We start from the raw sequence: 17,222 nt of genomic DNA, 5'->3' as shown, positions 1-17,222 counted from the left end.
TGAATTTGACCTTCGTGTTTAGACCAGAATAAAAAACCACCACCTTCAGTTCTCGGTAAAAAATCTTTCCCCCTTTGTCCGCGGACATGTTTTTATTCTACATAATTTCCGATGAACACTTTAAACGAAAACAGGAAATGTTTTTCTTTAATGTTTTCTGTCTTGTTATGAATATTGCAGTAGAGTGGGAGTTGTATTCAGTTCATTCATTTCAAAAGCCAAGACACTGTAGATATTACATTAAGTCTGTGCCTTTCTGCTGAAACAAAAACCTGACGAGTGATACCGACCAGCAGATGAAATGACAGGAAACACTTTGATCTTCGGTTCAAGAACATAACCTTCCTCGTCATGTGAAAACAGATCTGCTCTATCGATAAAGGCAGAGAGAATGAACGAGAGTCTGGTGGTGATTACATAAAGCACTCTTCCACTGTGTCTGCATGTTAGTGTTGGGTTAGATGGACGGTGATGGCAACGTTTCCTGGCAACATAAACAGGTTTAATGGACAACTATTGTGCCGAGACTTAGAATCATGAGCTTTGTCTGAGGAGGCTCCGTAACACAGCTGAGATCACTTTATGTCTCATGTCCGGATGTAATCTAATAATAGGGCTTGGACTGATTAAATTGGCTTTTTTTCAGATACTCCACTTTAGCTCAGTAATGATACCACTAACCCTCATTAAAGTTAAAAAAAACCCCCCAATATAATAAGACAAATTAAGATACTTTCTTTTATTTAAAAAAGAACAACACAACCGAAAACGAACAATGTTCACCGACAAGCTGCTGTGCATAAATCCTTGTCATATATACATTTTGAGTGATAGAGAACACACCGTTGAAGAAACTCAAACACACAAAGCTGAGCAGGTGTCCGAAGGTCTGATTGAACACAAGTTAAATAACAGCTGTACAATGTAAAGGGCTGACTGCTGGAACAAAAGTAATTCACTGTGGTCAGTGCTTATTTTGTAGCATTACTGCATTTATCAAGATGACATTAATCACTAACCTTCTCTCAAATATTTCCATAAATAAATAAAAGAATCTCTGACATATTTACAATCATTCTTCACTAAAATGTACAAATGTAAAAAGGCAACACCAGAGTGAACTTAAGAGTGTTTTACAAAGTATTTACAGGAACTATTTACAGTGTTTTAACAGTAATCTGCTCCAATCAGATCTCGCTAAACTTCCTTCATTTAAAAAAAGAATATTTTCTTCATTTTGGTTGAGTTCAGAAAACTCAGCAGCTTTTTTCATATACAATGTAAACCATCTGTGACTCTCCACACACTGTACCTTGCAGAGGACCACTGATTTAAATGTGACGTAGATTAAGATGGATTATGATGAATGACAGTAAAGACATATGCCTTTGATATGGGAGCCAACAAAACGTGCAAGAGAAGTTCACATTTCCACAATTATGTACAACTATAAAGGCAATCATGGCTCGGTTAAGTTCTACCACAGAAGCTGATTTGTAGGTAGCAGGGTCAGTAAGGCATCTATTCAGTAAAATCCACTAAACTGCCAAAGAGTGGCTGCCAGGCCAGACTTTAGACAAGAAAAGTCAGGCTTTTCAAGTTAAAGTTGCTGAACTAGTGACTTGTATCATACATATTTAGGTAACTAGCATACTGAGGTGACGTTTTGGTGTTTAAGTATCTGCTTCATGTTAAGTATCAGGATGCTTGGATAGACAAAAGCTTCAAAAGAGTCAAGGCTCCTAGATTAAGAACCTCGTCTCCTGAAACGATGCATTAGTCCTTCATTTGGAAACAAGTTTGTGGTCAGGCCTAAGGGTTTCCTGCAGTTATTTTGTCATACTAAAGTTTCAAAGATCTTTTTTCTATCCTTTTTTTTTTTTTACTTCTTTCTTCAGACTTGGACGGCACAGTGCTGAGGTCTGAAACATAAGCCACTAAATGAGGTCACCAGGGGGAGGGGAGGGAGGCTGGTAAGCAGCAGCAGTAGAAAAAAATGGCCTTTGTTGCTTCACGTTTGCTTTAAAAAAAAAAATTCAATTGAAGAGAAAAGTAGTGTCTTCTTCATCTGTGTGTCATGCGACATCCATGTCCTCCATGCTCAGCATTTGCCTCTGCAAAAAAAAGTAACACTGAATAGGTAAAGCTGTAAAACCTAGTATTTATTTACAATTTCAGAGACTACTTTAAGTAATTACTAGCAAAGTAAGCTGGTATCAAAGTGAACACACCTGAGGATAAACGTAGCCCTCAGAGCTGTTCCTGCAGATGTGGAGCTCATCTTCGGTGGTTTTCTGGTACACTGGATTGTCAAAGTGGATCGTGTTGGTGTTCTTCAGACGCCAGTGTCTCCATAGCAACACTGCTCCGAAGACCAGCAGAGACAGCACCACTGCAGAGCAAAAGAGGAGTTCAAGCTTACTTGTTAAAAGATAGGAAAGATGTGTGCAGATTAAACAGCCCTTTAAGTTTTTACGTGTAAGTGTGTAGTGCCATGAGGAGCTGAAATGTGAAACTTACCAATTGGTATCACAACGTAAAGAGCCATAGGGTGGGATGAAGGGGCTTCTTGAGGCAAGGCTGCCAATCTGCTACCTGAAAGAGCAGAGGAAAAAAATGTTTCATTAAATAATTCCTCAAAATAAGACAAGAAGATCAATCTGACTCCTGTCGGCACAGTCATGTTTGACTGTTTGTAGTTACAGCTTGAAGACAGTTAGCTTAGCCAAGCAAGCAGTAGGAACTCCAGGATGTAACAGAGCCAAGAAGTTTTCCAACACATAACCCTAGTAAAACCAAACATGACCTTTTAAACAAAAACTATATGTTTATTTATGTGCTTTAGTGGTGCTGCTTCACAGATGTTTAATCCTTTGGAAAGAGCATTTCTAGCATTTCCAGCTAAGCTAGCTAGCTGTTGGCTACTGTAGTCATGAGAGTGATATCGATCTTCTCATACAACTCTCAGCAAGAAAGTGAAAAGGCAAGTATCATGATTATGTTTCAATGTTAAAAATATTATTTTAAGCAACATCATTTATATTGCAATGAAGCAGTTACTGCACTGTGACAGGCCGACACAAAGCAATTCATGGGTTACAGCCATGCTAGCTACTCTTCATTATTGTTTACAGTCGTGCTATCGGCTATCTGCAACCGTTAGCATGCCAACATGTTCACGATTTTAACATACTGATGTTATGCTTATCTGTTTACCATGTTCACCATCTTAAAGTTTTAGCATGCTAATAATTGCTAGCTGGTTTAATGTTATTTGGTTGAACACAAAAGTATTTTTGACCATATGATGGCATTACTTGAAAAGTGAGGGTATGACAAAATATACAATCAATCCAAAGTGGTTAATCCACCGACATCGTTATCCGTTGGGCCTTGGCACTAGCTGGTTTACAACTAAATTAAACCTTCCATTTTCCATTGATATATGGCTATAGATAAGCACAATGAAGCACTCGTTCTGTAATCACTTCATTAAACAGCTTTCATCCAACAGTTATCCAAAATCCATTCCCGTACCTTGAACAGTGGCGGCAGGCTGCCGAGTGCTCTGTGAGGGCGGGCTAGTCGGCGCACTTGTGGGTATTTTGGAAGCACTGGTGGTAGTTGTAGTTGTTGTGGTAGGGAGAGGCTGCCTGGGCTTGGTAGTTGTGGTGGGAGCTTTTGGGAGTGGTGCAACCGTTGTCTTCTCAGCAGGGGGGGCAACCGAGGCTGCGGGGGAAAGTCAATATAAGGATTATCTCATGATTTGATGTTAAAATTTAATTTATTTGTGGTTCCATGTGCAGGAGACACCTACCTGTTACACATTTCTTCATGTCAGGTCCCATGGTCGTGTTGTCGGGACATGCACAGGTGAATTTAGGAGACCGCTGGTTGATCAAAGGGGCAGGAAGGCACAGAAACTCACACCCTCCATTAATACTGTTTTTCCTGTCTTCACACCAGTTTGTACCTGAAGAAGAGAAAGGTGGGAACCATTGGCATTAGAAACAATCAAGTGGCCTCAAAAATGTATTGTTTCTTAAGATAGCTCTCAGATCAAGGGATCTTTCCGTACCGATTGGCTGCTTGAGGTTATGGTACAGTATGATGTCCTCTGGCTGGTCCAGGTCGATTGCGAGCTTGGTGATGTTCTTTCCTGTCAGGCGGTTGGCACTAAAAACAGCACTGTTGCCCATGTCGGTCCAAAACACTTTCTCCTGTTTGGAAGGAAACGCCCCTTGATTAACAACATAGTTCTGTTTCATTTATTCATTATTTGCTAAAGTTTCCCCAGACACAAATGGATTAATTATAAAGTCTGATTAAGAATTAGCAACATTGATCCAAGTTTATTGGAAATAAAGTGCAGACTCAGCTCTTTAGACTTCGAAACCATTTCAGACGGATAACTCTCACAATGCATGAACTTGATTTTATTGCTCTGAAGAGGATCATAGTTTCCAAGTTTGATACATTGACTTCATTACTAACCTCAAACACAGTCAGAGAGAGAGGGTGGGAGAGCGCTTCCTCGCTGAAAATGAGATTATGTCGCGTCCCTCCGTTTACATCAACGCTGGACAGCATGTGCAACTTGGAGTCCACCCAGTACAGACGCTGGTTGACCAAGTCTGTCCAGAGAAACACACAAAGACAGAAATATTTGACTGACCAATAAAACTGTTTGCTAATTATACTGTTGGAAGTTATTGGTTTCCATTAAGCCAACCCTTGCCCTTTGCTTACCAAGGGTGATGCCATTGGGCCACAAGATGTTATCCGTTACCACGACAGTGCGATCTGCTCCATTCAACCCACTCTTCTCTATCTTCGCCTCCTCACCCCAGTCGGTCCAGTACATAAAGCTACAGAGGAAACAGAACAAAATAATTATGAGCCAAAGACTTCCAACAAAATACTCTAGTTGATCCCAAAGTTGAAAAAATAAATCGGCAACCAGCTTAAACTTTCACTCACTTTTTCACGGGGTCGACTGTGATGGCTCTTGGCTTGTCCAGGTTTCCTGTGATCAAGGTCTTCCTCTTGCTACCATCTGTCTTTGCCACAGAGATAGTCTTTAAAACGCTGTCAGTCCAGTAGATGTTGTCATGGATCCAATCCACCGCAATGCCTTCTGGCGCCTCAATCCCACTGCCAATTACTACAGTGTGGTGAGAGGAATCACTGGCCATGTCTAACTCGGCGCTGTTGGGAGGAAGACAAGGGCGGAGAGTTTCGTGTTAGGCACAGATATTGCTCTATCTGTAATCCAGCCTACATCATAGTCTCCCACTTACATTAGAAGTAAAGATTAGACTGGCATCTTGCCAAATGTAGTTCAGAGTTATAGGCAGAGGCTTTCCAGTGTACTTCAAGCTAAATGATAGTATCTTACTCCAACCATCTTTTACCAAGAAAAGAAAGAGATCTATAAAGTTGAAGAGTCTCTCTAACCTGTAGATTTTCTTCAGGGACAGGTCAGACCAGAAGATCCTCTTGTTAGGCATGTCCATGTCCAGAGCCACCGCGTTCTTCAGCTGGGGGATCAGACGGACGTACTCGCTGCGGTCCATCGTCATCTTCCTCACCTCATGTCTGTTGGTGAAGAAGAGAATGGGCACAATGCCTGAAGGACAAAGAAGAAACAAACATCATTCATTTAGCACCGTTAATCTATAGGATATGCAATTGTTCAGTTTTTAGATAAGACAAGTACGTGGTAAGGCTTTCTTTCGAACTTTTACCTGATTCAGCCCTGCACGTTTTGGTCACAGGGTCAATCTCGTAGCCCTCCTCACAATCACACTTGTAGCTGCCGGGCAGGTTGATGCAGATCTGACTGCAGGTGTCTGGCTCAGCACATTCATCGATGTCTGCAGGGGGAGGAACAGGAGGTCGAGTGGCATATTGAGTAACGGCAGAACTTTTCTTTCAAAGTCAATTACACAAAAGCTGATCGTGGCCGACCCTTTGAGTCCATTTTCAGACTCGCTCCCCTCACCTTCACAGGTCTTCTTGTCCATCTTCAGCCTGTATCCGGGATGGCAGGAGCAGTTGTAGCCAACCTTCAGATCGTTGCAGATGTGGGAGCAGCCGCCTTTGTCGGTCAAACACTCATTGTTGTCTGTGGAGACGCAGATACACAGAGCTTTCAAATAATATCCACGACAACCATTTTCCCTAATGGTAGCTCAAATCGACAATGAACTCACTCTTTTATACCACAAACTATCCGGGTCAGACGGCCAAGGCTGCTTAGCTAGCTGTTCTGATCATATTTTCCAGGCTGTGATGTGGTTTAACTTTCCCTTTTTCTCCGAGCAGAAATGGCTGAGTGTATACCCAAATTGTGACGCACAAATTTTGGCTGCAAAGTAAGACTGAACTCACCACACTCTTTGACAGGTTCATCGGACCAGTCCCTGCAGTCTCTCTGTTTGTCGCACACCTTGTCCATGCTGATACACTCCCCGCTTCTACATTTGAACTTGGTCTCGCCTTCACATACATTATCTGTGGAGCAGAAAAGGAGGGCATGAATATGACTGTTGCCTCAAGACTGTTTTAAATGGCTCCAACTTCTATAGGCCTTAAGGAAAACAAAATTGTATCTCTTTTTGAGTCACCTTTGTGGCAGCCAATCTCATCACTGAGGTCTATGCAGTCATTCTGTTTGTTGCACTGGAGGCTGCCGTGGATGCAGGTGCCGTCATTACACTGGAACTGATCTGGACTACAGGTAGGACGACCTGGAAAAGAAGAGAAATTGATTGAAAGTGAGAAGAGAAATTGGAAGAAGAATGAGATGACAGATCAAGTAGAAAATCATGGCTGACATGATTTGTTTCAGCTTCATCTGTTAGGCTCAGTTTTATATTAAAGTGAATGCTAAATATCAGTCAGAGACAGCAGAAGAAAAGATGGCTGCAAAAGAGGAGATGAATGGAAGTGAAAAAGAGAAGAGAGCCAACTCACTGCAGTTGACCTCGTCCGATCGATCCGGGCATTCAATGTCTCCGTCACACCTCCAGCTACTGTGGATGCACTCCCCGTTTGCGCACTGGAACTCATGGACAGCACAGGCTTTTTTCTCCGGCGCCCGTCCCTCACAGTTCTCCGGCCACTCGTCAGACCCGTCGGCACAGTCTGCATCTTTGTCGCAGCGCCACAAAGCCGGCACACACACCAGGTTGTGGCACTGGAAGGAACGAGAGCTGCAGGTGGGTTTGGGGCAGGAAGCCTCGTCTGAGTTGTCTGAACAGTCGTTCTCGCCGTCGCAAACAAAGTTGGTGGATACACACTGGCCGTTGGAACACTGAAACTGGCCGTCCTTGCATTGTTTGGCCGCTGCGCAGAGAAAGGAGAGGGAGAAGAGAGGAGTTAATGTGACGTTGGGCTAGAGTTAGCTCAATTAATGAAACAACTATCTTTATTCTTTCTGGCACTCATATCTGCTAGCACAATACACATTAGCCTGATTCCAATTTTGTAATTTTCATTACATTTTTATAAGGTTTCTTATGTACACTGTGCACCTGCTTCAACTATCGTATAGTCTCATTTTTTGGGTAAAATTTATCAAAGTGAATTAGCTAACTTGCCCCCTGGAGGCAAAATCAGGAAGTACTTTACTGTATTTGATTAAATAACCCTGGATGGATTTTATTCGTTGATTCTTTTTTAATTGTTGTAATGTTTAAGTGTGCTGTGAAATACTTACTGCAGTTTTTCTCGTCAGCCCCGTTCTCGCACTCCACCCTGCCGTCACAGTGCCAGCTCCCGGCGATACACTGGTACATGGGAGCTCCGCAGCTGAACTCTGACGCCCGACACGTTTTAGATGCTGAGGACAGAAACAGAGAGTGTGACTTCAATGATTTTATTTATCATCAGATGTCTTGTGATTACACTTAAAGTATATTGTCATACTGAACAATCATTTACTTATAGTATCTGCTGTTTGAATTGATGCGTTACTGATTCACTGCTGCAAATGCTGATGATGATTTTATGAGCCGGAAAAGATAAATGTCACATTTTGTGTTAATCTGGTTTAACTTCACATTTAGAGTTGTAGCAATATGTGGATTTATCTATTAGTAAATAATTGAAAATATTAATATTACTAAATAAATTAACTTTTTCAACAATGGTTGTTTTCTTACATTTTAAGGTGTTTCTTACACGTGCAGATTGGATGGTTAAACTCAACATGACATTTAAATATAAAAGAATTGAAAAGATATTTTAATTCATTTATTTTGTAGATGAAATGATTGATGGAGATAAGAATTGTCAGATGTGTTTAATTTCACTTCATTTTAAGTCATGATTGAATAACGTACGGCAGGTTGCAGGCAGCTCGTCAGTTCCGTCGCCGCAATCGTCAGTTCCATCACAAATCCACCTTTGGGTGATGCACCTCCCGTTTCCACACTTAAACTGAGTGGAGCTGCACGTGAAGGCTGCATCTGTGAATGATGAAAAAATGACAGTGTTCAGCATGATATTAAGACAAACTACTGCACCGACATAATCAACATTTAATCAGCGTGAACACTTCGCTGCTCGTGAGCTTCATGTTGTAATGTGAGCTTGTGTCAACACAAACTGATCCTGGTGAGGTAAATATTTAACTGAAGATTGCACAAAAAACGACATTTGAAGGCCATGAAGCGACAGACTTAAAAACCACCCCTTTATTCTTTGCTTGGAGATTAACAAATGAAGATAAACTGTGGTTTCTTGACTCATGTTCGAACAAGATATGAGGGAATGAGACCAATGTCAAGTGTTCGGACGGATAAGGCCCGTCCTGTGAACGCACACAAAACTAATAGTCCTAAAAAAGAGGAAGAAACAGACTGCAAAGGGTTTACTACATATTAGTTTATTAATGTAGATGATTTTTTGTTTATCTACTTTGTAACATGTGTTTATCATGTACTTCAAAATACATACATACACATATTTCAGGTGTGCACTCAGGTGTAGCAACTATTTATGCCCCTGGAATGAAAGAATTCAAGTTTAACCAAACCTCACACCTCCGTTACTCATCGGTGTGACACATTTCAGGTATGGAACAGGACTTTTACTCCTCTTTTGTCACACATGTGCCGAAGGCTTCACTACCCAGCCTGAGTATTAAAACTGTGAAGTGGTACGACCTCCGACTGACCCTGATATATTTTAGTCTCAGAGGTCACGACCCCCAGACGATCACACCTCAGTGAACCCTCCAGTCAGAGAAAACAGGGCCTCAACATCAGGCGCATGTGATACCAACACAGGCTAGTCACACGTCTGAGTGGGTTGCAAGTGTGTGTGTGTCATCCTGCATCACCTCTGCCCTGCCAGGCCCTCCTGTGACCTGCAGCCTGGGGACAATGACAGACTATCCCTTTAAGACAATAGCAAGGGAGGAGTTGAACAATCACACCACCAGAGGCTGATTGGTCCCAGAGTGGCATTCCTCATAACAGCATCACCACGGCGACCCACAGACCGAGGCGGAGACACTGAACACAAGGAAGTCTGTCCATGAGTGATGCCGCTTAAAAAAAGAGCAGTACAGGTGTGACAGATTGTGAAACTAACAGGAGGGTGCTTTCTTAATCCTCTAAAAGTCCCTCCTGCTTTAATGTGAAAACAAAAGAAATGTGAGAGTTTGAAGGACTGTCATTTCATTGACTGACCTTTGGCTGATCTTAGAAGGCTCTTCCTGTGTACCCCATATGCTTTCAGGGAAGCAACACACGCAAACACACACACACACGCTGAGGAGAGGCTAGGCATGCAGCCAGCGTGGCTTCCAGGAACAGAGTTTCCAAAGCTTACTCCAGCTGTTCTTCAAGATATGCGGTCATAGATTTACAGTAAAAATGACTCTGACAGACTTTCATTCCCTTTATTTCCTTTTAGGGAGCAGATCATTCACTCCATTTGTAGAAGAAGGAAAAAAAAAGTAGGTCAGATGCTGGCACTTCCCTAACTTCTAGTGTTTTCATTTTCCGCTGCTAATCTTCCCTGCAGCCTCCACATGTGGGTCACGAGCCTCCCAAGAATACCCTCAGCCAGAGGAGGCCTCCTTTCAGTCTTTACATTAAGTCTCAAAAGTTCAGCTTTAGTTGGGCTGCTGTAGAAGATATTACTAACTCACTGTACTCATATTTTAAAATCTTCAATATCTATTTAAGCCTTCAAATTTTCAGGAGAATAGGCCACTTAGATGTCCTATCTAGCCATTTAAATGTGTCCTGGAGCACAGTTGGCTACCCTGGAAATTAAATTTGGTATGCTATGTCTTTTTAAACCCTGTCAGTCACAGATGAAAACGTCTGAACCTACTACTACTACACCTGCATCTTAATTTGAACAGTGGAACAAGCAAGCCTTCAACTAGACTGTTAAACACAAGACCACAAACCTCAGGTGCAACGTTCCGTTTGAACACTGTCTGCAGGGCATCAATTGCTTCTGTAGACACTCGGATGCTATTTATAACCACAGTGTGAACCTGACAACCAGGTAACTGCTCAGCCAAAACACTACCATGTAAGGATGTTTGAGTATTACTATAAACATGAAGCAGTCTGCTGCAGCTTCAAGATGTATGAAAATACTAAATACTAAACAAACAGTGGTTTGACAGCAGAAACCGGCAGAATGAATGGTGTCTGTCATCACGACGCTGCATGACAACAATCCCCCTTTGTGACCACATGTGACTTTGTCCACTGACAATGCATGCCTGTCTTTTTATGGCACATTCATGCACTACACACAGGCATCGTAAACCTTCGGAAAGAGGTGCGTTTATTGACTCAAACATACACCCAGCAGTTAATGAATAACCAGGATGCATGTGCACGAGGAACACTTTGAATCTGTGTTCACTAATCTGCTGTACTTAAATGTTCTCACATTAATACTGCTGTGTGCGCATGTGGCCAAATTAAGTTTCCATTTGCCAAGAAAGTATTTGACCATCTTAGCGTGAGATTTTGGGCCTAGAAAGTCAGTCCAAGTCTTCAAATTGAAGGCTTGACAATGAGGTCACCATCTGCAGACGAATAACTGCTGCACACTTCCTCTGCAGCTCCTCTTCATGTTTGTATCTTACCTCTGCATGTGTGTATTGACTACATGTTAGTGGCTCCAGCCCTGTAATTGTACTGTGTGCGACAGAGGTAGTACCCAATGATTGATACATGAAACTCCACAGCACTGTCTGTGTGAGTCACTGCAGTAAAAGTTCAGTCTCCCATGTAGAAAAGAGACCTGCGGCTTCTCTCCTGCTCGACTTTACTGCTGCCCTCGTCTATGCCTCATTACAGGAGTATGCTAAACACAGAATGAATGCATTAAACAAACCAGAGCCAGACTTTTAAACAAAAAGGAACTTTCCTTCTTACACACACGTTAATCTGATGACTGGAAATGAGCGCCAGGAAGTGGGAAAAAAAAGTTTTAATCTGAAAAGCTGCTGGAGGAGAGATGGGACTATTTGGTTTGGGGGGGGAGAGATTACTGGAGCAGCGGCAGAAAGGGGACTGAAGCCTAATTCTCAGCACACTGTTGGCCTTAAAGGGCATTAGGGTCAATGTTCACCAATCCTGTTAGACATATGAAAATATACGGTTTTTATATATATAATATATATTTTTATAAGGTTTTACACTTATTTCTGCTGCTTTTTAAATTTCCTTCTTTTTTTTTTTTTCTCCTACCTCCTCCTCTTGACTCTTTCCTGTAAAGCGTTTAGACTAAATACAGTTACAATATGAATTGAACATCTTGGGAAATTTGTGATGGGAAATTTCTGTTGAATAGCTCTAATTCCTCTGTCATGGCGTGATACTGTATGTGTGTGTGTGGTATTACAGCCTCTAACAGCCTAGTTAAGCACATTCGCGTAAATTCCCGCATCCCAGGCCCAGCAGCCTGCAGCGGGGGGGGGGGGGGGGGGGGGGGGTGATGATGATGAAAACCCGCCGGAGTTGTAGCCGCACCCTTCCTCGTTGACAACCGTCTGTTCCTCATTAATCCCGCCTACTTGAAACTGAACACCGGCAGCACGGACGAACGTGATTGGCTGTTCGGTTACGCTCTATCGCCAAATGAGCCAATGAAAGCGCGGTGCGTATTCCATTCATATATTCCAAAACTGAAAACCAGACTGAGTTGCTATTACAGATACTGTATTCTAATCGAATTCCCTATCGTAAAGTTATAGGGCTACATGATGATTTAAATTAAAATGGGTGAAAAGTAGAATTAACCAAATGTTTTACATCTTAAAGTGTTTCTCCTGAGTCACCGGTCCTGCTCACTGCTAGACCACACAGAAACGTTTAAGTTTGCCATGTTTAAAGAACCAAAAATACCCAAATGATGCCAAACAAATGTGAACTTCATATATATTGTAAGTCATACATTTTAATACATGTTTAATATTTGCACGCACAGTTAAAGACTCGCAGTAACACTGGAGCATCCCTTTAAGATACTTGCTAGCAAACGTCTTACCTGCTTGAGACGCAAAATGAATCAGCATCAGCAGACAGCAACATGCGGACAGTCCGGTGAGTCCCCTCCTCCACGTCCCCAACATGTCCTGTCCTCCTTATTTCTCCTTAATGACAGCTACAGAAAAGTCACACAGGTAGCCTATGGAGGGAGTGGGCGACTTTACTGCGTCTTCTGTGCGTAAAAGTCTTTGCTTCAGACGGAGAGGACAGACAGCAGAGTCACGCCGCGGCTGTGCGTAAAAGGCGAGAGCCAGCAAAATATTATGAGGTCCGAGTCACATCTGATGAGTTTGTATGAAGCCGACAGGAGGGAGGGGCCACAGCAGTGGTGTGATGTTTGAAACTCGACGTGAGCACCACCGGGGGGAGGAGCCACAGGGTTGCTACATCACCGAGAGTGAGTCGTCCTTCCATCACCCCTCCATCCACCCATCTCTTCCTCTAAAACCGGTGTGTCTTCCTGTGTGTGTGTGTGTGTGTGTGTGTGTGTGTGTGTGTGTGTGTGTGTGTGGAGAATGAATGAAGGGAAGTGGAAAGACAGAACGAACCAACAAAGGCAGTTCACATCTTATCAGACATTATATCGATGATAAACGGTGTCTGTTAGAGGAAGCAGCTTTTATACTCACAAAATGCAAGTCATTCTCTACAGCTGGTGTCACTGATATATTTTTACAGTAGAAAGGAGAAAAGAAAGAAACTGCTTGTGTGTATGAAACAATATAGCCTACAGTGCATGTGCTCATTCTTCTGCAGCAGCAGGGGTTTCGTTGATGCATGCTGTGGCTTTGTTTCCCACAGAGTTGAGGCGAGGATAGCAATGAGGTGAGCAATACTCTAATAGACGGATACATTCTCAACATATTATTTATTACAGAGTTTTGTTTGGTTTACAGAACAGAGGCTCTCAAATGTACACATTTTGTGTGCAAACCAGCTCCCAGAGAAGGAAATCATTGTGTGGTTTTAGCCCGGTGGCAGCAAATTACTATTAATATTAAAGTAGCTGTGACCTAAAGTTGGTAAGAACATCAACATTTTTACAGCTATAGTCACAATCAATCTAGTACAAAGAATAAAGGAGCAAACATTACACATAAACATCTATCCTTTTATGTGCAGACAAATAAATACTCCTTGTTTTATGTTTCATAATTGTATATATATTACTTTGGTTGTTCCTCTTCCTAAGTAGCTGAAGGTAAAGTAATGTATTTATTTATGGACACGGGATGCAAGATGAAGGTTTCCAGTTTTCAGGTCATTGCAAATGTGGTTGTATTAGATAAATTCATCATTTTTTAAGTCTGTCTTAAAACAATAGTCAGGTCTCCAAATGTATGTTTAAGCTGTTGACGTTTGCTGTGAGGATAAAACTATATTCCCAAAATGATTTTATATGTGTTCATTGTTGATTGTTTTATGAAAGAAATGTGAAGTGAATCCAAACACAACGCATACATTTACACATGTTGATAAAGATCACTCTCTTCTAAGTAAACCAGTTTAAATGTCATTAACGCTGCTGTGGTATCAAACTAGTCCCAGAGTATTCGAATGTAAAACACAAGATTCATCAGTATCCATCGCCACTGTCCCTTTTCTAAAGCAAACAGCACATTTGCAAAGCAAAATATGGTCATTAGTTATGATGCAAAATTCGTCATGGAAAGCTGAAAAACCTGAACTGTAATTTTAGCAGCACTGCAGCCCACAGGAAGTGCAATGAGTCACTGGGAGGCAGACACACTGCACTCCAAAGCTGTAATATTTTCCAAGGAATTCTTATTTATTTCCCTCCTTCGTGCTGAATTATGTTACTCTACAAATACAGTATAAATGTCAAGAGTCCGAGAGTCTGATCTCAGAAAAGAGAAATTAATAACAATCAGTTTCACATCCACAGTTAATAAAAATATTAGTTGATAATAACTTTTCAGATTTAAAGAGGAGTGAGACGTCAGTGTTGAATCTTTATGTTAAACAGTCTGTGACAGTTTGGACGCTAATAACTATGAGGTGAATCAGACCAAAGGCAGTTTCCACCAGGGGAACCTGTGTGTGTGTGTGTGTGTGTGTAGAGAGAGAGGGGGGAGGACTCCCAGTAGAAGCAGGGATTGAGTTGTGGGAGGTATTCCTGGAATGTCGAAATAGCGACTGGATTACATATTCTGCTACACCCACCCATCACTACACCCACAGGGAGACACACAGTGCATTTTAAACTAAACGTCCCACACATTAACTAACTGTACATTAACTTCAAAGATTTCCGAAGAAGATAGTGACGTGAGTCATAGTGACACATCCATATGGTTTGCATGGCATCATTGATGAAACACAATTGTGTGATTCTTCAGGGAAGTTTAAGGTGACATAACGAAAGCACAGATTTTACTAATGTTATTGACTTTGGATCCATTCCAGGTGTTCCAGTAAGCCATGCCATGAGTAACAGAGAACCAGGAAGAAAAATATCAGGACCCTCAAACTGAAACTGCTAAATGGAATTAAACCATCATCGTCTTTTTGGTAACTGGTACGGCCCCCTCTCTTGTATCTACTCTGCCTGGCCTGCTTGTGTTTTCCCCTCCCCCCATGCCTGTGCTGCTCTGGCAGAGAGCTGCCGGTCAGCTCACCTGGGCAGTCGAGCTGGCAGAGCTGGCCAGATCAGTCTGCCTATCTCTGTCTCAGCCCCCCCCCACCCCACCCCACCCTTATCTCCTGCTTAAGTATTCATCACCTTCTGACCTTACTTTCTACTCACCCCACCGCTCACATACATTTCTTATTGTTAATAACTTTATTTTGGAACTTCGGAGCTTTTGGGGAACATAATTTAAATACTAAATATAAATGGAATTGGCTCTGCTTAATCCCACTAGGTTGTCAGTGTTATGATATAACTGGGACAGCTTATATTCAACCAACACCATTCAGCCTTAAAAGAACAGTAGCTTTATGAATAGAAGAAACATATATGATTGCTCCTATCTACAGTATCATCATTGTGTGTGTTGCATGTGTCCTGTCTTAGCACACATTTGTTTCACTTCATTATAATTCAATAACTGAAATTTTTTGTTATTATTTAATAATTAAAAACATAGTTTTTTCTGTAATTTCCCTCACTGGGAGCAGCTCAGCACACTGTCATTTAAGGATTACACACTGTGTATAAATCAGTGTATGAAGTGAGTTTTCATAGAGCCCTATCATAGAGTTATATTGTAAGCCTTATATCAACCGTTGTAGAGAATATGCTGTACTCACTTTATCTAACATTGCCTGCGTGTGTGAGTTCAGTGTGTGTATGTTTTCTGCCATGTGAAAGTCATGTTCAGTGTCTCAGGGCCAACAGGCGTGATAAGTCTATGCAAACACACACCCACACACACACACACACACACACACAACCCACACACTGAGAAGTCTAAAGGACAGTTTAAAGATGTTTACAACAACTCACACAGAAACACACTTCATCATTAGGGTGTCTGTGTGTTGTGTAGTTAACTTAAGTCAGGCGTTTTCTTGTGAAGAAAATTGGTTTTCAGCAAACTCTTCGTTGGTATAAACTCTTTCTCTGCTGCCTACAAATGCAGTGAAAGTAAAGCATTAAAATATATTTTATTCCCTCTATAAACTGTAGTGTTTTATTGTTTTTTAAATTCTGAGACACTGGAGTAAAGTAATTTTAAAGCTGGTAAACAGAACTCTGTCCATGAACAATAAATATAAATGCTGTTCACCTTTCAGTTTGGAACATCAGAGTTGAGCTTTTAGAAAATATCAATCAAACAAACAGAGCGACTGTTGTCCATCTTATCAACAATGAAGATATATCCCTTGACAAAGAGGTTGATAATCTCAATGGGACTTTTCCAGGTTAAATAAAGGTTATAATAAAAATGACAAACTAAGGTCTGGAGATGTGGACCCATAGGATTGCTGTATTTGCTTTCACAGCTCCTGGGTACTTTTAGTAACTCCCCTACTGACAGATGTTAACGTCTGGTTTTGAGTTGCCAAAGACATCTGTAGGTTCCTAGAAATCAGGAAACCCAGTCCTCCCCTCCCCCTCTCCTCTCTAAGGAGCAAACAGAGCTCAGTGTCAAGGTTCTGTTAAAAACCACACACACTTACACGCTGAGTTTCCTACAGCAAACAGACACTGTACATTCAGCATAACTCTCTGCCAAACAGCTTACAACGTAAACATAAATATGTGGGGCAGAGCGAGCCTGTTTACATCCTCTGAATAAAGAGCGTCTGTATTCATTTATTCACATGGACATTGGAGGCGTACGGCTGAGGTTGGTTAAGGTCAAGTTGGGCCAAAGCAAGATCTCAAAACCCAGTGAGTGATTTTACATCGCAGCTTTACAACTTTTTCTTTGCAAAAAGTTAGAACTTAGTCGATTTTAGCGGTGATCTGTTTCAGTAGTATTTATATGATGTTTAAAGAGGTTGTAATTCTACATGAGGCAGCTGTGTAACGACAGATTGACCAGTGTATGAGGCCTCCTCCCAGTGGTCAAACAGAGACACTACATGTGAGATGTTTAGAGACACTAGTTTGAGCTGTTGGAGGGTTTAGTATATAATATGAAATTAAAAAAAGTCAAGTCCACTTCAAGGCTTTTATTGTCTAAACAAGATTAAAACCAGATCTGATCACAGGAA

The 17,222-nt window shown here is 41.6% G+C and overlaps 1 protein-coding gene across 1 annotated transcript; it reads right to left on the bottom strand.

Moving 5' to 3' along the window:
• Nucleotides 1-724: 724 nt before the first annotated feature.
• On the bottom strand, nt 725-12,775 carry ldlrb (low density lipoprotein receptor b). Its single transcript, XM_069665346.1, has 18 exons — nt 12,535-12,775; nt 8,349-8,474; nt 7,724-7,846; nt 6,979-7,350; nt 6,630-6,752; nt 6,394-6,516; nt 6,005-6,127; nt 5,748-5,876; nt 5,458-5,629; nt 4,981-5,208; nt 4,750-4,868; nt 4,495-4,634; nt 4,079-4,220; nt 3,818-3,973; nt 3,538-3,729; nt 2,521-2,595; nt 2,232-2,392; nt 725-2,114 (listed from the first exon to the last, which is right to left on the bottom strand). The coding sequence occupies exons 1-18, from the start codon at nt 12,617-12,619 to the stop codon at nt 2,076-2,078; spliced, it is 2,628 nt and encodes an 875-aa protein (XP_069521447.1). The 5' UTR covers nt 12,620-12,775; the 3' UTR covers nt 725-2,075.
• Nucleotides 12,776-17,222: the final 4,447 nt, after the last annotated feature.

The sequence above is a fragment of the Semicossyphus pulcher genome, unplaced genomic scaffold, assembly GCF_022749685.1.
Source record: "Semicossyphus pulcher isolate SPU_LCO1_2020_fin unplaced genomic scaffold, fSemPul1.0.p SCAF_17, whole genome shotgun sequence".
Lineage (NCBI taxonomy): Eukaryota > Metazoa > Chordata > Actinopteri > Labriformes > Labridae > Semicossyphus > Semicossyphus pulcher.
The sequence above is the reverse complement of the archived record's forward strand: the minus strand, read 5'-3'. Positions and strand labels throughout refer to the sequence as shown.

Excerpts from the sequence above, each read along its gene's own strand:
- ldlrb (XM_069665346.1), bottom strand. The coding sequence starts at position 12,619 with ATGTTGGGGACGTGGAGGAGGGGACTCACCGGACTGTCCGCATGTTGC. Across the intron at positions 7,847-8,348 it reads CGAGCTGCCTGCAACCTGCC|CATCTAAAACGTGTCGGGCG; the intron begins GTACGTTATTCA and ends TTCTGTCCTCAG. Across the intron at positions 6,517-6,629 it reads TGAGATTGGCTGCCACAAAG|ATAATGTATGTGAAGGCGAG; the intron begins GTGACTCAAAAA and ends TCTGCTCCACAG.